This window comes from Rhinatrema bivittatum, chromosome 4 (assembly GCF_901001135.1).
Source record: "Rhinatrema bivittatum chromosome 4, aRhiBiv1.1, whole genome shotgun sequence".
Lineage (NCBI taxonomy): Eukaryota > Metazoa > Chordata > Amphibia > Gymnophiona > Rhinatrematidae > Rhinatrema > Rhinatrema bivittatum.
The window spans coordinates 449,251,734-449,271,152 of record NC_042618.1 but is presented as its reverse complement, the minus strand read 5'-3'; the positions used below and the strand labels follow the sequence as shown (position 1 = coordinate 449,271,152).

The window sequence follows — 19,419 nt, the reverse complement described above, 5'->3', positions numbered from 1 at the left end:
ATCCTGTTTCCAACAGTGGCCAGTCCAGGCTACAAGTACCTGGCAAGTACCCAAACACTAAGTAGATCCCAAGCTACTGATGCCAGTAATAGCAGTGGCTATTCTCAAAGGCAGGGGTGGGCACTTCCGGTCCTCGAGGGCCACAAACCAGTTTGGTTTTCAGGATATCCCTAATAAATGTGCATGAGAGAGATTTGCATGCACTCTGCCTCAGTTGTATGCAAATCTATGTCGTGCATATTCATTAGGATATCCTAAAACCTCAACAGGCTTGTGGCCCTCGAGGACTGGAATTGCCCACCCCTGCTCTAAGGGGTAGATTTTTAAAAAGTACGCCCGCACGCACTTTTGTTCGCGCACTAGGCGCAAACAAAAGTACGCCGGATTTTAATAGATACGCGCGTAGCCTTTAAAATCCGGGGTTGGTGCGCGCAAGGCTGTACAAAATCGGCAGCCTGCGCGCGCCGAGCCGCACAGCCTGCCTCCATTCCCTCTGAGGCCACTCCGAAATCAGAGCGGCTTCGGAGGGAACTTTCCTTCCACCCCCCCCCCACCTTTGTTCGAAAAGTTACGCATGCCGGCCAGCTGGCCAACACACAATTCCCCAGCCCGGGAGCAGTTTCAGAGGCCTCGGTCACACCCCTGAAACGCCCCCAGACCGGAACCCCACTCCCAGGAAAGCCCCGGGACTAACGCGCGTCCCGGGGCTTGCGCGCGCCACCTAGCCTATTTCAACATAGGCTCGGCGCGTGCAGGGGGAACTTGGGGCAGGTTTTCGGAGGGTACGCGCGTATCTTATGCGGGTACCCCTTTGAAAATCTGCCCCTAAGACAACTTGATTAATAGCAGTTAATGGACTTCGCCTCCAAGAACTTAACCAAACCTTTTCTAAAGCGAGCTACTCAAACTGCACTAACCACATCCTCTGGCAACAAATTCCGGAGCTTAATTGTGCGTTGAGTGAAAAAGAATTTTCTCTGATTAGTTTTAAATGTCCTACTTGCTAACTTCATGGAGTGCCCCCTAGACCTTCTGTTATCTGAGAGTAAATAACCAATTCACATTTACCCATTCTAGACCTCTCATGATTTATCTTCTTTGCCAGATGGCCGCTTGGGAACCACCCTGCGGCCCTGTCCACCTCTTCTTCGTCACACGGCAGATTGGGAACCGCCACATGGCTCTGTCTTCCTCTTCTTCGCCGTGCGGTGGATTGGGAACTGCCGGACAGTGGCACCAGGAGCTCACTTGGCCTCAAGCCGGTGCACCCTCCAGTCCGCTGCCCTGTGCAAGTACACGGCTTGCACAGTGGGTTGCACCAGCCCTGGAAATATCTGTACTGGGTTCTAATTAAATATGATATACCTAAATCATTTGCTAATTGGATTTTCTTCCTGTATAAATATTCTCAACTAAGAATTATAAACAGTTTTATTTGCAAAGTGGTACTAAGCAGCGTTGACCTTTGTCTCCTTTATTTCATATTATGACAATTGAATTGCTTGCTATTGAAATCGGGACCACTTTGGAAATCCAGAGTTTTAAATTGGGCAAGTCAAATTTCAAAATTTTGCCAGTGATGTGCTGTGTTTTGTAGGTAATCTGCAGTCTTCTCTTTCCAAGATTTTTGTGAATTTTGGAAGTTTTGCAGGCCTAAAGATGCTGAGGTAGATCTTAAATAAGTACGCGCGCGCGTACTTTGGTTCGCACAACCGGCACAAACAAAATTACGCCGGATTTTATAAGATGTGTGTATCTTATAAAATCCGGGGTCGGTGCGCGCAAGGCTGCGCAAAATCGGCAGCCTGCGCATGCCGAACCGTGCATCCTGCCTCCGTTCCCTCCGAGTCCCCCCAGCCCTACCTAAATCCCCCCCCCCTACCTTGTTGTGCAAGTTACGCCTGCTTGAAGTTACGCCTGCTTGAAGCAGGCGTAACTTGCGCTCGCCGCCTTGGCATCCCCCGGCACAGGCCACAGTGCCGGGGGACTCGGGACCGCCTTTCCGGCCCGCCCCCAAACCGTCGCCATGCCCCGGACACGCCCCTTTTACGAGGCCCCGGGACTTGCGCGCGTCCCGGGGCTTTGCGCACGCCGGCAGCCTATGCAAAATAGGCACGCGTAAATCCGGCAGGATTTACACGCGCCCTAAGTATGATAAATCTAGCCCTAAGTATGATAAATCTGAATCTATGCCCTTATCAACTAAAACACTGAAGAAATGGGGCAGTGGTTTCCTTCCTCTCATCTAAAATGCCTGGAGCTAAATTTTCCTCTGACTTGAGCTATGTTTTACAAACTAAACAGTACGACTGTAATTGTGCAGGATCAGATTTCAGGATCTCCTCTCACTCTTTGGTAGATGTGAGCTTTTTAAGGTGGCTTGGCTACTTAAAGTATTCTATAAGCTCCATATGTTCCCGATTTGGCTTATTTATTTATTTAAAAGCTTTTATAGACCAGTATTCGTGAGAATCATCATATCGGTTTACATGAAACTTGCAAACAGAAATACATGGAGCAGGGTGCAATGGAACTGGGAGGGGGAATGAACAGTAAGATAGGAACATTGCAGATATAACTAGATTACAGGTTGCATAAGGTGCCAATAAAAACATAGGGGGTATTAAACTCGGAGAGGGGAACAAAATTGCATGGTATATTACAAATAATGCGGAAGGCATCTTATAAATATAGTTCTGGGAAAGTGTAGGTGTTCAAGATCTTACGGTAGGTGGGGAGGGGAGGGAGAGAGAGAGGAGGGCTGCTATTTAGTAATGGAGGGGGACGTGCTTATTCAGGGAAGGCCTGTTTAAAAAGGTTTACTGATCAAGATGGTTTAAAAAAAAAAATCTTTGATTATGCAGTTTATTTGAAAATTTAAAGGAGCAGGAGTTGGGCATAATACTTTGAGGAGTAAAAAAATTTGGAGGATTGAATATATCTGATTTTCATTTTTATAGTGTGGCCTTTGTTCTAGGAATGATATTCCTGCGATTACAAATTCTGCACTCCCATGTTGGTTGAATCTATAGTGGCTCCACTTTCACTGATGGGCCTAGTGCACTTTGATCTATTGATTCCTGGTCATTTAAAGTCCTGCCCCTTGCTAAGGCCTATATTTCTGGCTTGGAGATTTTTGTGTAACTGGTAGGTTATTTCTTATTGCCTCTAGTCTTGTACCCTTAACAGGCAAACCAGGATATATTCCGGGGCTTCATAGTTCCAACTTTTAGGAATGGAGGACGAGAGAGAGAAGTGAAATTATAAATCTTTATTGTGATATTCAAAAAACAGTCTTGGCTTTTGTCCAGTGATAAGGCAATATGTTTCTCATAAGTATTTTTATGCATTTTTATGAGCTAGACATATACATTCACTACAGTCTGTGTCTTCTGCATTATTTCAGTCCAGTTCATTGGAAGGTATGGTTTGATCTATTAGTCTCCAGAATAACTCCCTCTCATACTGGTACTAAATTTGATTCTCAAGTCCAACACAAAAATCACTTTTTTAGGGCATTTTTGGAGAAAACCAATAGGTACTGTTATAAAGACTTCTGATATGGTGCATTATTTTGACACCACATCCGTCAAACCGCCATTCACTGGCAAATGTTTGTTGTTAGGATCTTGCTCTTGGGACACTATGTTGGCAAAGGGTGATTTTAAATTTTTTCAAGATACCATATATGTGGCTAAATTTTATATTTTAAAATTCTGGATGAAAGACATTGTCTATTATTGTCTGACACCAGAAGATCAAGATTGAATGCAGAGCAAACAACTGACTGATTTATTTATTTAAAAAAAAAAAATTTCTATACCGATATTAGTGGGGACATCTTATCGGTTTACATCAAACAGCAAAAAGGAAAGGAAGTTACATAAAACAGGGAGGTGGTGAGGGAGAGATAGGAACTGTAAGAATGTAGGTTGAAAATACATAGGAATCGGGCTACTCTGAACAAGTGAGAGCCAATAAATTTACATTGAGGATAATATTTGTAAAAAACAATAAGCAAACAAAACCAACAAAACTGATCTAAATATGCATAGGAGAGTGGCTAAGGATTTCACTAAAGCTTGGGAGTTTTTCCCTAATATTTTTCCAACTAAGGTAATCAATAAATTGAAGACACAGGATATTCTGCTTGTTGGATGTGAATGTCTAATACAATACACTGTGACGTGCAAGTGATGAAAGAATAGTTAATCTTGCCTTTCTGTGTTATATGTGCTGCTGTGGCGGCTGTTCATTGTAAAATCGATGAGATGCGTGTCTGTATTTTTCCCATTACATTTTGTCACCTGACTGATTAAATAATATTGTTATTTACTATGACGTCTTTTGGTGTACTTATGTCAGCTTTGTAAATACTTTTAGAAAGTTATGCATTTATAATAGATTTCCCATGAAAAGGACATTCAAAGTATAGTCTGAGGTAAAGATATCCTTTAGAGCAATTTATATGCACTCTGGTAGTGCCATCCAGAAAACCCTGCAAAAGACACTTGGAAGTGGAAATCATATGATATTAAGCCTGTTGTAATGTGTGCTGGGTCTAGGTCTGGGTGCTACTGGGGGTTCAGTTAACCTTCACAAGAGTCGAATTATATGTAGGCGTCTGCTCCAATGATGTGATCTCAAGAGAAGAACTCCAAAAACAAACCAGGGATTTCAGCTCAGGCACAAATTAGAGGGTAATTGCAGTCCAAAAATGAAAAGTTACTTCTGAGTACATAGTGGCCTATGATTCTCTTCCACTGTTAAAGGCAATGCAAATAGGATACTGTACAGATCCTAGAGATGCCCCCAGCATTCATGCAGCCAAAAGCATCCAGAATTGGAAAACAGAGAATCTGCAGTCTCAGATGTACTACAGTCCAATGTTCCTAGATAGGCTAAGCCTCTGACTTCTCACCACTACCAAAACCATTTGTAGCACAGCACAAACTTCAGGGTCTTCCCCAGCCTCTCCTCAGTAGCTACACTCACCACGTGCAGCACATACTACCAGTCTTACCCTGCTGCTGGACTTACAGAATCACTTCTCTCTGCTACTCCCTGCCTTACTGAACATCCAGGAAGACGCTTTCTCCACTTCCTATACTGTCCCCTGGTCTTTAAAATGCAGCAGAAGCCTTGGCAGGTGCTGCAGAGCATACCACAGCCAGTGCGAGAATACATGTGCCTGGCCCTTTAACCCAGCCACTCGTCTAGCATTGCTCATTCACGGCTCGATCCAGTAAGGCCGCGGTAAAAACAGTGAGGTAGTGTCAGGCGCACCCTTCCTCCCCGCACGCACAGTTCTCTTCACTAACTCCCCGATACTCTCCTCTAATCGTATGCAAATGCATGCCGCGGCTGTGAAGCGTTAGGGAAGGGTTATGCCCGCGCAACCCATTTTACTGTATAGGCGCTGTAACAGCGCCTATACAGTAACCTGGGTGCGCTGGTACCTGTCATTTCAAATGACAATTGAAATGACAGGCTCCAGGAAGTGTAAAAAAGTTTAAAAAGTGTAAAAAAACAAAAAACCTGTGTGTTATATAAAAAAAAACAAAACAATTTTAAATACCTGTCGGAGGGCCGTGGGTCCAGGCGGCCGGTGGGCGGCGGGCAGCCATCAGCGGCATCCGGTAGTCCCTTCTCCCTTCCTCCCTCCCTCCCCTGCCTGGATGAGCGCCAAAATCGCACGGGCGGGTCGGCAGCGGGGGGGGGGGGGGGGCGGCAGCAGGATCCGGGAGCGGTGGGTAGGCAGCAGCGGGGTCCGGGGGGGCAGCGGGGTCTGGGGGGGGCAGCGGCAGCGGGGTCCGGGGGTGGCAGCGAGATCCGGGGAGCCAGCAGCGGCAGCATGTTCGATCGAGCAGGCAGGTAGGTGGCAAAGTAAAGATGGCCACCTGCACGGGAAAATCGTGCAATTGGCCGCTGAAGACGTGACGTCACACCCCGTGACGCCAAACGTCGTGACGTCACGTCTTCAGCGGCCAATTGCACGATTTTCCCGTGCAGGCGGCCATCTTTACTTTGCCACCTACCTGCCTGCTCGATCGAACATGCTGCCGCTGCTGGCTCCCCGGATCTCGCTGCCACCCCCGGACCCCGCTGCCGCTGCCCCCCCCCCGGACACCGCTGCTGCCTACCCGCCGCTCCCGGATCTCGCTGCCACCCCCGGACCCCGCTGCCGACCCGCCTGTGCGATTTTGGCGCTCATCCAGGCAGGGGAGGGAGGGAGGAAGGGAGAAGGGACTACCGGATGCCGCTGATGGCTGCCCGCCGCCCACCGGCCGCCTGGACCCACGGCCCTCCGACAGGTATTTAAAATTGTTTTATTTTTTTATATAACACACAGGTTTTTGTTTTTTACACTTTTTACACTTACCATAGCAGGCCCGAGCCTTTCTACTTTTTCGTTTGTTTTTTTTTTGCCCTGGTCCCGTCCGGTCTCCTGCAGCCCCGTCCGGTCCGGACGGGGCTGCAGGAGACCGGACGGGACCAGGGCGGGTAAGCAATGTTTTTACCCTACACTACACTACACTAACTCCTACTAGGGGGAGGCGGTAAACTAGCAGGTTAAGGCCGCGGCAGAACAGCGGGTTACGGAGGAGATAATATCAGCGCCCGTTACAGTATCGCAGGGGAATAGCTAATTCCTTCATTATACAGCTTTTTCGTTCATTTACATGCCGGGTGCGGAAAGGGTTATGCGTCTGTTTTCAGAAGCGATACGGACGCGTGAAACTGGAGACTGTATCGCCGAATTGCCTTGCGCGCCCGAATTGTGCGCTACGAGCACGTTACAGACGGGCAATCCTCGAGCGGACGATACTGGATCGACCTGTCAGTGGGGACTGCTATCAAACATGTTGCTGCGCTGCCAGCACTCCTCCTGCCACGGTCATTCCAAAATCCAAACCTCAGCAATTAATCTCCCCATAGCCAAGAAACAGTGAATCCATGATCCAGGTGGATGAGGGACATACAAGGCACGTAGCCCTCTAGTGCCCCCCAGTATAACCTTTTTAAAAAATATATAGCATTTTATTAGAAAAATACTATACCTCCTTTTTATACTCAACCATTAAAGGCTGTCTCAGCATTCAGCCTTGATTCTGTTTTGAGAGTGGACCCTTGAACTGAAGGGGAGGTGTTTCTGTCTGTGAAAAGAAACCCCACAAGTCCCTCCCTTCAGCAGCTGAGGCTGGAGAGGAGCAGAGACCCCGCTGGAGCTTCAACTACCAGCCCACTTTCCCCTTAGGATGAGCTCTCCGGTACAGGGGCCAGCTGGACTTACGTGAGGGTCTCTGTGGTCGATGACCAGGCAAGGGTCAAGGCAGGTGGTGATACTCTTGGTCGGTATCCAGGCAAAGGTCGAGACAGGAATCAGTCTGAAGAACAAGGGTGGGACAGGAGCTCAGGAGACTCGGGAAGCACAAAGGAAGCCCAGGAAACCATTAAGCTCGGGAAACCAAACTAAGAGACTTGTTGCCAAGGCACTGGGAGAGTGCAGGGACTCTCCTTATATAGTCCCTGCACTATGATGTCAGCTGAGAGGGCCACGAGATAAACAGCCGCTGGCCCTTTAATTTGAAAAGAAACAGCGCACGTGCGCGGGACGACAGTGGCAGAGAGGAGAGGCAGGACCCCATGACAGCGGCAGGCTCCGACCATGATCATGGCCCAGCCTGAGGGTCCTGCTGCGCTGCTGACCGGAAGAGAAGCGGGACGACACTGGCGAGGAGGAGAAGCAGGAACCCGATACGAAGGTGAGCAGGGCGGCCGAACCGCAAAACAGATTCTTACAGACCCTAGACTTGTGTATATGCATTGACATCATGTTATGTGCTGCTTCTGTATCATGCTGTACTTTGAACTCTTCATACTGATACATTTTCAGTTTTGAGCATGGGTACACCAGGCTAAATATTTTGTGACTACAAGAAAGCTCAGCCCTCTTAATTGAAAGGTTTTCACCAGCGCTCACAAGGAGATAATTCAAGTATACAAGGAGTGCATGGACCATCAAGAGCTATCCGAGAGTGAAAGTACCAAGAGATGCAAGCAGAGACCAAGAAAACATGGCAGAAAAATACAGAATTGGTTCCAGTTGTATTGGGCGCAACCAGCTTCATTAAAAGGAACTTCCAAGCACAGCTTGATATGTTGCCTGGACATATTACACGCTGTGAACTCCTTGGGCAGAAATGGAAGTATGAAGAAGAGTATGAGCAGCAAACTTGAGCAATTGAGATCATACCCAATGTACTCTGGCTTACGGCGGAGGTTCATTCTTGCCCCGCTATGCAAAAACAAACCTGTTTGGAGGCACTACCCCATGAGAGCATTCATTTCATGCTGGCAACTTTATGACTTTTGTTTCTAATTTTGTTGAAACTGTTTTAAATTTCTAATTTGTATATTTGCTAGTCATAAATTGTCCAGAAAACAATAGAACCCTGTCATTTTGTAATTACTGTTGCCAGTTCACATTCACATGGGCCATACAATTAAAATGTTAAATTTGTCCTTAAAAACCAGACCCGGATGATCAAATGCATTTCAAATTAAGTTTAATCTTCCCACTCTGCTTCTCTAGCCTGGTTTTAATTTTGGACTCATTGTGTACCATTAAGCAATGGTTCATTAGAGGTCTGAATACAGATGAGCTATAAGAAGTCAGCGGAAAGTAGCTACAGTCCGCAAACTATCTACTTTCCAGCTTCTTCGCTTTTTAGCTCCCACTCTAGATATTACTGCATTGTCTTTCCTTTAGCCCTAATACGTCAAATGTTTTTATGCCTCTTTTTTTTTTTTTTTTTTTTTTAATAGTGTACACCTTTTTCTATGTGACTCCCCCTCTCTTGAAATCTTTTCCTGAGTTTTACTGGGTGCTGCTTATGTTACAATAATATTTTACATGTATCTATGTGATGCCTGAAAAAGTCCAATACTGCATTAACCCCAGCAGCAGATTTAATCCCTAGCTGCCCTCTCTGCTGGCTGGATGGTTTCCCCTATATTGAGGCAGTTTCTAGAGCTTTCTTCTGCCAGGAGTCACTTGCCTATTCTACTTATTGGATGTCCTCTTTCAGTAGCCCACTGGTTCTAGGTTTATAGGAGAGAATAAGTAGAAGGAGCTATAAAATAATGGTAAACTTTCATAGCTACCCATAAAGGAATTATCTAATGAGATAAATTCATATTATTGGTAGCAGAATTCAAGAAAGCATGGGTTAAACACTGAATATCCCTAGCTGTGAAGAAGTCAGAGGAAAGCCATAGATCAAATGGAATCTATGGTATTGCACCAGAAATAAAATTGGGCAGCATAGATGTGCTTTATGGCCTTTAACTGCTCTTATATTTTGTTTGTATGAGAAAAGGGATCCTATTGCTTGAACTGTCCGTTAAATAAAGGTGTTGCTGGTATTGCTTTAAGATTACGGTACTTTAAATTCTGCTTATTCCCTATTTTGTTACCTAGATCTAAGCATGCTATTGATACATGAAGTACTCCATATGTCTTTTAATTAGAAACACTGGGCAGTTTGGCAAATGTTAACACAAAGCAGTGCTATCAGATGGATAATAAGTGAGAAAATTATATAATTCATGCATTGATTTATTAGTGCATGACACTCACTAGAGCTTTCACTACAAAACACTACTGTTTAGCAGTCTGGTCTTTAGACTCAGAAAAAAGGCCAGGATCTAAATGTGAAAGCATAACTCTTCTCCCTACTAATGGGTCAGGTTCAGACTTATTGGAAAGAACTTTGAGGAATCTTTTCACTGAATGTGTCACATTATACCTGCTCTGAGGATAAACGGGATTCAAAACAAATTAGGTAATATATATATATAAACCAGTAATATATTGGGGTGGGGGGAAGACCTCATACAATTCCACAGTGCTTACTCTTATCACTATGTCATAACAGTAAAACAAGAATAGAAAAGTAAAAAACCAAGCAATTTTATCCGACTGATGCACCGCAATCATGTTGATGTATGTGGTTTGTAATCCTGTCCTTATAAAAAGGCCTAAGTCATTGTGAATTCCATGGCTTAGACTCATGAAAAATAATGGCCCCTTCATTAAATAAATATATATATATATATATATATATATATATATATATATATATATATATATATATATATATATATATAAATACAATTTGGGAATATTCAGAAAAATAAATGTACATATATTGAGCACATGATAATATGCAGGCCAAAGGTTGAGCTAGCACAAGGTTGGAATTTGTGAGCAATAGTGCCAGTCATCTGTAGCATAGATTGAAACTTTGCCAATTGCTTCTACTGCTCACAGGTTTCAAACTGGTGCTCATTCAACCTTTTGACTGTGGGACTATTCAGGCAAATCTTCAAAATAGAACAAAATTTAAAAAAAAAATCTGAGTTATCCAAGTTGCACAAGTTTTGACCTACTAGAGACTTATTTGTCTAGCTATCTGAAGGCAACAAAGCAATATGACAAAGTGATAGCTAAAGCCAGAAGGGTGCTGGGCTGCAGAGAGAGAGGAATAACTAGTAGGAAAAAGGAGGTGATAATGCCCTTGTACAGGTCCTTGGTGAGGTCTCACCTTCAGTAGTATTGTCAGATCTGGAGATCTAATCTAAAAAAGGGTAGAGAGAAGATGGAAACAGTCCAGAGGAAGGTAACCAAAATAGTATGGGGGCTGTTTGGAAGACCTATGAGGAAAAGCTGAAAGATCTAAATATGCATACCTTGGAGGAGAAGAGGTGCAGGTAATTCATGATGCAGACCTTCTAATACCTGAAAGGTATTAATGTGAATGTTTTTTAAAATCTTTTAGAAAAAACAAAGAGGGAGCACTGCTGCACCCATTCTGAATCATTCCATTGTATAACACTGTGGAGTTGCCATCTTAAAATTACAACACTTCTTATTCAAAATTATGTGTGGACATTGAATTTTTCTGCACATTTGCCTGACTGATTTGATTAAAATGTTTTAGACCATTTTATTGTATTAGATGTTTGTTTTTGTTGATCTACTTTATGTTTAAAGTTATTGTACACCGTTATGATGTAATTACGAATGACTGTATATAAAATCTTTTAAATAAATAAATAAATAAATAATATGCAAACATCAAGTTTTTTCCGATGGAAAGTAAACTGTACTACTAGGGATCACAATATGAAACTCCACAGAGGAGATGACTCAGAACTGACTTCAGGAAATATTTCTTCATGGAGATGCCCTCCCAAAAGAGGCAGTGAGGATGAGAACAGTAAATTAATTTTAAAGGGCATGGGTAAGAATTTCTGCATGGGAGTAACCACAGAATTGTAGTTACTATTCTTAATAGAATGCATGGGGGTAACCTGCATGGTGCGGCAGTTACTACCCTTAACAGAACACATGGGGGTAAGCTGCATGGGATTGGTAGTTACTACCATAAGCCACTTCCTGGGCAGATTGGATGGACATTTGGTCCTTATCTGCTGTCGTCATTATGTTATATTGCAAGTGGAGTAAATCGAATTCAAAATTGACTTAGCTACAGTTTATCATGATTCTTATTCTCACCTTGGTGTCCTTTGTACATGGAGCATCAAATTTGGGAACTTTTTTTTTCTCCAATGTTTGGAAAACTTGCACTAATAGACCTATTTTTTAAGACTTTCCTGAATATTTAAAATGTTTTAAATGAATTTTCCTTGTTACTCATAAATATAAGTAGTCATGGAATTCACAGTGAGGTTTCATAGAGATGATTGGAATGGCACATTTATGAACATGGTTGTGCCAAATGAGTTAGAACTCACTAGTTTGAATGCTTCTGTTGTCTCTTTGCTGATAGGAAATTGATCTGAGTAATGGTGGCAAAACATATTAAGTTAATTCCACTGATTTCTTTCCTCTTTAGCCTACTTTTCAAAGGAAAGTAAGGTTTATGGTCTTGCTATGTTTGTGTGTGTCTTATCCACTCCAGATTTTCAGGACATGTCAAAAGTGTGTGTGTATGGGGTGGAGGAGGGGTTCTTTTTGGATCCACACATGTTTGTGGGCTCCATTGGTTCTGAGCGGAATTTCTAACAACTCATGATGCTTTAGGCTTTTGCTTTTGTTTTTAGCTAGTGGTAGGCTACAAGGTTAGAACTTCAAATTCCAATGGTAAAAAATAAAAGCAGTAAGTAAATTTGGTGTTACTTGTTTAATAGCTATCGAGTATGCCAGGCATGTTTTATATATGGGAGGTGTTTCGCTCAAAAACTGTTTTCCCATGCCATATGTTTGAACACTATGACAGTCCTTTTTAAACAGGCGTGCATTTGCTGGCTCGTGCCCAGGGACATGCTATTTTATAACATACGTACATGTATGCACACATTATAAAATAGGCTGAGCGGCGTGCATATGCCTGCAATTTTAAGTGGGCACCCACCTATGCACGCAAATGCCGCTTCTTCCACATAAGTGAGAGGATTTTAAAAGTCACATGCATCTGCATCATTAGCCACATCCCAGTTAAGGGATAGGACTTCCAAACCCCCCCAAGTTTAATAGACTCCCTTCCCCCCTGTTAGCCCTGACCATTAAAACCCTGCTGACATGCCTAGATTTTTTTTTTGTTTTTGTTTTTTTTACTTAAACACCGTCCATAGCAGAAGTAAATTTATGGGCAGGGAACCCTCAGCGTGTACTTGTGGATGTAAGAATTTACACGCTGGATTCAATTTGAAATTCAGGAACACTCATGCCCTGCCCAGACCCCATTCCCACCCGTTTTAAACTTTTTATTTGTGTACGTAGTGGGAGATATGAGCGTACATGGGCGGCTTTTAAAATCTGCACACACTGGCCCGACGTACATGTATCTCCCGGTTTTGGCACACGCTTTTAAAATTCACCTTTATGGGCCTGATTTTAAAAAGCATTTACACGCTTAAAATTGGGTGTTATACCTTTAAATGCTCTTTACCCATGAAGTGGGCTTTTGAAAGTGACTGCAATATATGCTATTGAATTGCTCATAGGCGTTACACATGAAAGTGCAATTTACATGGATAAATGACTTTTGACAATTGCTACAATAGTAGCTACATTTACATGTGTAAATCCTTTTGAAAATTCCCCTCTATTTGTCTGTGAAAGAGTCATGGTGAAAAGGATTTGTTTTGGTTTTGTGTTATGTTTTGTTTTTTTTAAGTATATAACTCCTGCTCCTTGCTTTTTAGGTGATGAAAGATTTCGGCCTGAAGCTAAGAAACGACTGTTGGCATATGTAGAAGAAGAACCACAAGATGCAAATGGTTACTTCAACTTGGGTATGCTGGCAATGGATGACAAGAAAGATGCCGAGGCCGAAGCATGGATGAAAAAAGCCATTAAGTTACAGGCTGGCTTTCGAAGTGCGTTGTTCAATTTAGCCCTCCTTTATTCCCAGGGTGCCAGGGAGCTGCTGGCCTTGCCTGTCCTGGAGGAGCTTCTTCACTACTACCCCGATCACATCAAAGGGCTGATTTTGAAGGGGGACATTTTGATGAATCAAAAGAAGGACATTAATGGGGCGAAGAGATGTTTTGAAAAAATACTAGAAATGGATCCAGACAACGTGCAGGGTAAACACAACCTTTGTGTTGTTTATTTTGAGGAGCAAGACCTGCTAAAAGCAGAGAAGTGTTTGGTTGAGACACTGGCTCTAGCACCCCATGAGGAGTACATCCACCGTCATCTGAGCATAGTTCGCAGTAAAATTGTAACGCTGAATGCTGGAGGCCAGTCCATGCTTCCAGCTGGTGGGATCACATCTGTAGAAGAAAAAAAAACTCCGTCTGAAAACTTGAAAGAGGGAGACACTGTACAGAAAGCCGCCCCATCAACGAACAGTAATCTTAACAAAGGGCAGTCTAAGTCTAAGAAACAATTGGACAAAAATAGTACAGGCAAAGAGACCAAAAAAAAATCAACAAAAGAAATCAAAGACATAGAAAAGAAAAGAGTTGCTGCTTTGAAGAGACTGGAAGAAATAGAGAGGATTTTAAATGGTGAATAGTCTTTCTCATGGCACAATAGCATTGAGGGTGGCAGCTACTTTTAATCTATTATTTGGTCAAACTGACCTTGAACTTTACTTGGGGAAAAGGAAGTCAAAATGCAAATCATCTGCCTTTTAACATCAGACAAGCGAATACAATTTTTTTACATTGATTTCCAAGTATAGAAAATAGTCTCTGTAAGGACATAATGTTTCATAAGACTTTTTTTTTTTTTGTGAGCGTGGGAAGTATAAACCATTATGAATGGGGTGAAAATTACTCTTTAACATTACTAAAACAGACTAGAGAGTGTGAACACTGTCGTTAAAGAAAATAAAGAGTATTGAAATTACATTTTAATGGGAAAACTCTTGCTATATTTACTCTTTGTGAAATATAACAGGGTGTTTATTAATCTTTTTCACTTTTTTTCTCAGGCTGTTAAAATAGCATACATTAAACACTATAATTCAGTTTAAGTAATTAAATACATTTGCATCCTTACTACCCAAAGATCCAGGTGCTTATGAAGAAAAATGATCCTCCAGGAACATTAATTGCAGGATAAGGGGTGGTTATGTGTGTTCAGCATTATGTTTGCTTTATTCAGTGACTGAAAAGGCACTGTGAAATACGAAACAGCTCTTAGATGTTCAGATATCATTATGTTTTCATGTCCTATTTGTACGGTTTAAAAAAAAAAAAATGATGCAACAAATTGCTCTCAGGAAAGTTTTAGTAGAATTATGTACACAAAGCTGTTGACCACCTGGTGGTGAAAAACTAAGCATCTGGTCCACCTAAGAAAAGAGTTAGTTCTTTATGTAATGGTAAGTATAATATAATCAGCTTCTAAGAATGAATATGGCAAATCTGTGTACACAAAGAGCTTCTTAGGTGCAAATTAGGAGTAAGTTATTTTTCCTTGCTATCTGAATTTACTGATAGAGCCACTCAGTGGCAACTCTTACGCACTACCATACAAAAGATCTGGGTTTGATTCCCCTGCCAGGTTTTTGCAGCCCTGTACTGGGGAAGCTGCCGATTCAGCATTCACAGCTGTCAGGACTGGCAACTGTGGCGAGTTTGAACTCGGGGAAGCAGACCGGTACTCTGGACATTAGGCTAAAGTTTTCGCATAAGGAAAGCTGAGGTGCCAGGGCCATCAACCATGCCTCCAAGGAACTTGGCTGGGCCTTCGGCCTTGAAAAGGGGTTACTGGGAACCAGGAAGCTGTTCCTGACAACTTGAAGTCTACCTGGTCTAACACTGGGCACTGGGATTGCCTCTGCACTGAAACACAAAGATGTTCTACTTTTGAAACCAGAACAGCTTAATCTGCTTGCTTATACTCTTGGTCTAGACTTGTTATTACTGGATTTGTCTGCTACTTCTTGCTACTACCCTATTGGCCCTGGGCTGATTATGAATCCCAAAGAGCCTAAATTCTATCTGTCCCCACATGCTGGGGGAAGACTGGTACTTCTGAGGCCCTCCGTGCAAGCTAACCCAGGTTAGGAACCTGACAGCGCTTGGGGAGAGGGAATCTCGGCCTTTGCTCAACAGTGTTTTCCCCCTGGCCAAGGGCTATTGCTGAGATAGGAAGGGAGTATAACAATAGGGGGAAAACCCCTGTGTAGTTGTGAATGAAAGATCATGATGGGGGTAGCTCAAGAAGCAACAGTTTGAACTGGAAACCCGAAGGAGTAGGAAAAATCTGCCACAGAAATCACTCTTTGTTATAACGTTCTGCTTGCACTAATACTTGTGAAACCAGCTGAGCACTAGTATAGTTCTACCCTTGCTTGTGCTAATTGTGGTAACCTGGTACATAACCCTAAAGAAGTGATAGGGTTAACATAGTTTAAGCTGTTAAATGGAGAGGCAGAGAAGTTATTTGCATACTTATGTTACTTCATAGTTATAGACTGCCTGAACAGCAATCCAAAGACTACTGAACAACAATCCAAAGTGTTTTGCAATAAAATAAACTATACTGCAAACAATAAAATCAATACATCAAATAAATACACAGCTATGTAAGAATTCTTCTGGAAACCTAACTTGGCTGTACTCCACCCAATAGGGATTGGCTAAGCCATGTTTAAATCTAACATTATATTACTAAACAGTACCAACTGAGGCTGATAATGGAAACTGAATGTTGAAGGCCAACTATTGAAAGAGAACATTAAACCTGAATGAGTGATTTTGCTTCCCAGTGTCATTTCTATGAATGATGGAAAGCCTCTTACTAAATGGCAGATCCTGATGAAGTAGTAAAAATAATAATAATAATTTCTATGATTGATGGAAAGCACCTTTGTCTCTCTGTGCGTCATCTTTGAAGCACCTTATTTTTACCACAAACTCCTCACCTACCGCTGTCCCCATTAGAGGTTATGCATAGTACATGCTAAGTGCTTGGAACCAGAAGCAAGAGCCCCTCTGGGCTTGTTTTCCTTTACCTACATCCCCTTCTTTATTGCTTAAGTAAAAAAAAAACCCAACATTTTAAGCATATGGTACTGTATGCATTCATGGTTGAAACGATGTGGGTTTTCATAGTTTTCCATCATTCAGAGAAATATCATAGTCACCAGATAACATGACACTGAAATCACGTGTGTGTTCCTCCCCAATAGAAGCTGGCCTTCAACATTCAGTTTCCATTCCCAGCCTCAGCTGGTGGTACTTTATCCACTTCAAGCTTCGATTTTGTATAAACCCATCACTGCTTCATGGTTGTGGATTCAGGCTACCACACTAGTCCCATCACTCTGTCGTTTAACTTTGTACAAGGTGATTTCCTATTTTGTTATAAAACTTCATTTTCCATTACGTATCATTTCATGATGGGAGTTTGTATACGATATGAATTACATATTTATTTTGACTACTAAATTTTGTATACTACCACTAACACCATTATCACAACAAATATGGTAACCCAATATGTTTGTTCATATGAAACAAATGGTACATTGATTGGAATTCAAGCATTGCCAACTGTGGTTTTGTTTTTTGGAAATACATATATTAAATTGGTTAAAAAAAAAAATCTCATTTCTTTTATTATGAATTTTATATGGTAAAAAGTTAAGTTCTTTGTTTTGTACATATCTGCAAAAAGATACCAAAACTGATCTCCCTTCCCCAAATACATCGTTACATGTAGTAAAAATAATTTACATAGCGATTCATCTCTCCATTGGGAGAAGAAATCAACAGTGACTTTAACTTGAATCTTAAATGTGTTCTACCTAAAATATGTTTTGCAATATTTAACAAAGGAGCTGAATGGTTCAGTGGATTAAGATAGGGGATACTGAGCCTTTGAACTCCACATTCCTAATTAAAGTTCATGTCTTTATAATAGTGGCATTCATGTTCTGAAAATTATAAATATGAAATGAGTTGATAGTCTTCAGTTCCTGGTGAACAGGTGTCTGCATCATTGTGGAAAAAAATAATCGTAGTTGGCTCTAAATTGGATTTGTCTAATATCTCTTGGTAATTTCATCATATATATTTTAATTCATTTCCAGATCTGTTTGTATTTTAATTCTTTGACTAAAGACAACATATTAGAACCCATCACTAGTTCAATAAATAGGATGTTTGTCAATTGTTGCATGTGTTTGAGGGTTTATTTACACTTTTGTGTTTTTACAGCATTGCTAGAAAACCACCAGCTATAAGGTTTAAATCTAATTTGACTGCATAAGTGCTACTGTCTGTGGTTTGACTCTTTATTCAAAACCAAATAGACCATAGGATTTATCATTCCGCTATAAATAAATATATATAACGGAATGATGACCCGCGGCCAGAAAAGGGGCAGGGGGGCCGATAGTGTGCTGCCAGCCGCATCGCTGGGGGGGGGGGTTCACCCTCCAAGTTTGTGGACACACTGCACACTATCACCCCCATAGCGCCACTGCAAAACGTGGTGTTATTTCCGATGCTACTGTTGGCGATAATGTGTAAAACATTATGGCCCACAGTAGTACCAGCATAAAAAAAAATTTTTATCCTGCCCCTTTCTCTCATTTAAATGTTAAAGTCACGATGCGATTGTTTTCGCATGCAATAACTGCCAATCGCAGTTTGAAAAATGACTCTCAAAGTTAGGATGCGTAAGATAGATATTGTTATTTTAACTTAAACAAATGTTTGTTTTTTTAATCTAAAGCTATTTCCAAATCCTTGACTACACAAGTGCTTTAAAACTAGGAAGTTAAAGAATACTGTAAACTGGAATGATAATTAGATGTAATTTTTCTGCATATTAATATGAATTTGCTTTTCTTCAACATGGGTAACATGTAAAGTTTCTCTTAAATTAAGAGATATTGTCTTTTCTCATCAGCACATTCCAAAATATAGTTTAACTCTTAGAAACATAGAAATATAACAGCAGAAAGACCATCCAGTCTGTCCATCCACACCAACTACTCATCTCTGTAATCCCTACCACACCCTCCGGGATCCTCTGTGCTTATCCTATGCTGCTTAAATTCAGATACTGTTCTGGTTTCCACTATTTCCACTGGAAGGGCTGTTCCATGCATTCACCACCTTCTCTGTAAAGAAATATTTCCTTAAATCTACTCTTTCACTTTCATTCTATGACGCCCTTGTTCCAAAGCCTCCTTTCTTTTGAAAGAGGCCAGTCTCCTGTACATTGAAACCTTAGAGACATTTAAATGTCGCTATCATAGCTCCCCTTCCCACCTTTCTTCTAGACTAGAGTATACATGTTTAGAAAGTCTGTCCCCACGTATGCTTCAAAGATCACTGATCCATTTTAGTAGCTACCTTCTGGACGGACTCCATCTGGTTTACATCTTTTTGAATGTGCAGTTTCCAAAATTGTATACAGTATTCCAAATGGAGGTCTCATCAGGGAGTTATACAGGAGCAATATCATCTTTTTCCTGCTGACTGCTCCTCTCCCTAGGCCCCCAAGCAACTTTCTGGTTTTTGTAATTGATTTGTCCATCTGTCTGACCACTTTGACGTATTCTGGTATGATCACTGCAACATTCATTCTTGTTTTCTGCTTAGAAGAATTTTATTCCAGGTATTTCCTCATTCCACGGAAAACAGAAGGATTCTAACCTGTCCTAGACCTAAGGATATTAAATAGATATAACCAAAAAGAAAAATTCAAGATGTTACCCTTGGTACCTTAATGTGCCTTCTAAACAAAGACGACTGGCTGCATTCTCTGGATTTAAAGCAAGCCTGCACCACACATACATCCAAGTCACATGGAACCTAACATTATGTAACTACAAAGTTGGGTTTCTTTTTCCTATGTGCATCACTTTGCACTTGTCCACATTAAATTTCATCTGCCATTTGGATGGCCAGTCT

General features: G+C 41.8%; 1 protein-coding gene across 6 annotated transcripts in view; it reads left to right on the top strand.

Moving 5' to 3' along the window:
- TMTC3 (transmembrane O-mannosyltransferase targeting cadherins 3) overlaps nucleotides 1-16,608 on the top strand; it is a 210,869-nt gene extending 194,261 nt beyond the window's left edge. For all 6 annotated transcript variants that reach the window (XM_029601657.1, XM_029601654.1, XM_029601656.1 and 3 more), the window contains one exon: nucleotides 13,237-16,608. In XM_029601657.1, the coding sequence (XP_029457517.1) occupies nucleotides 13,237-14,054 (818 nt within the window). In that variant the 3' untranslated portion in view covers nucleotides 14,055-16,608. The remainder of the gene's footprint in view (nucleotides 1-13,236) is intronic.
- Nucleotides 16,609-19,419: the final 2,811 nt, after the last annotated feature.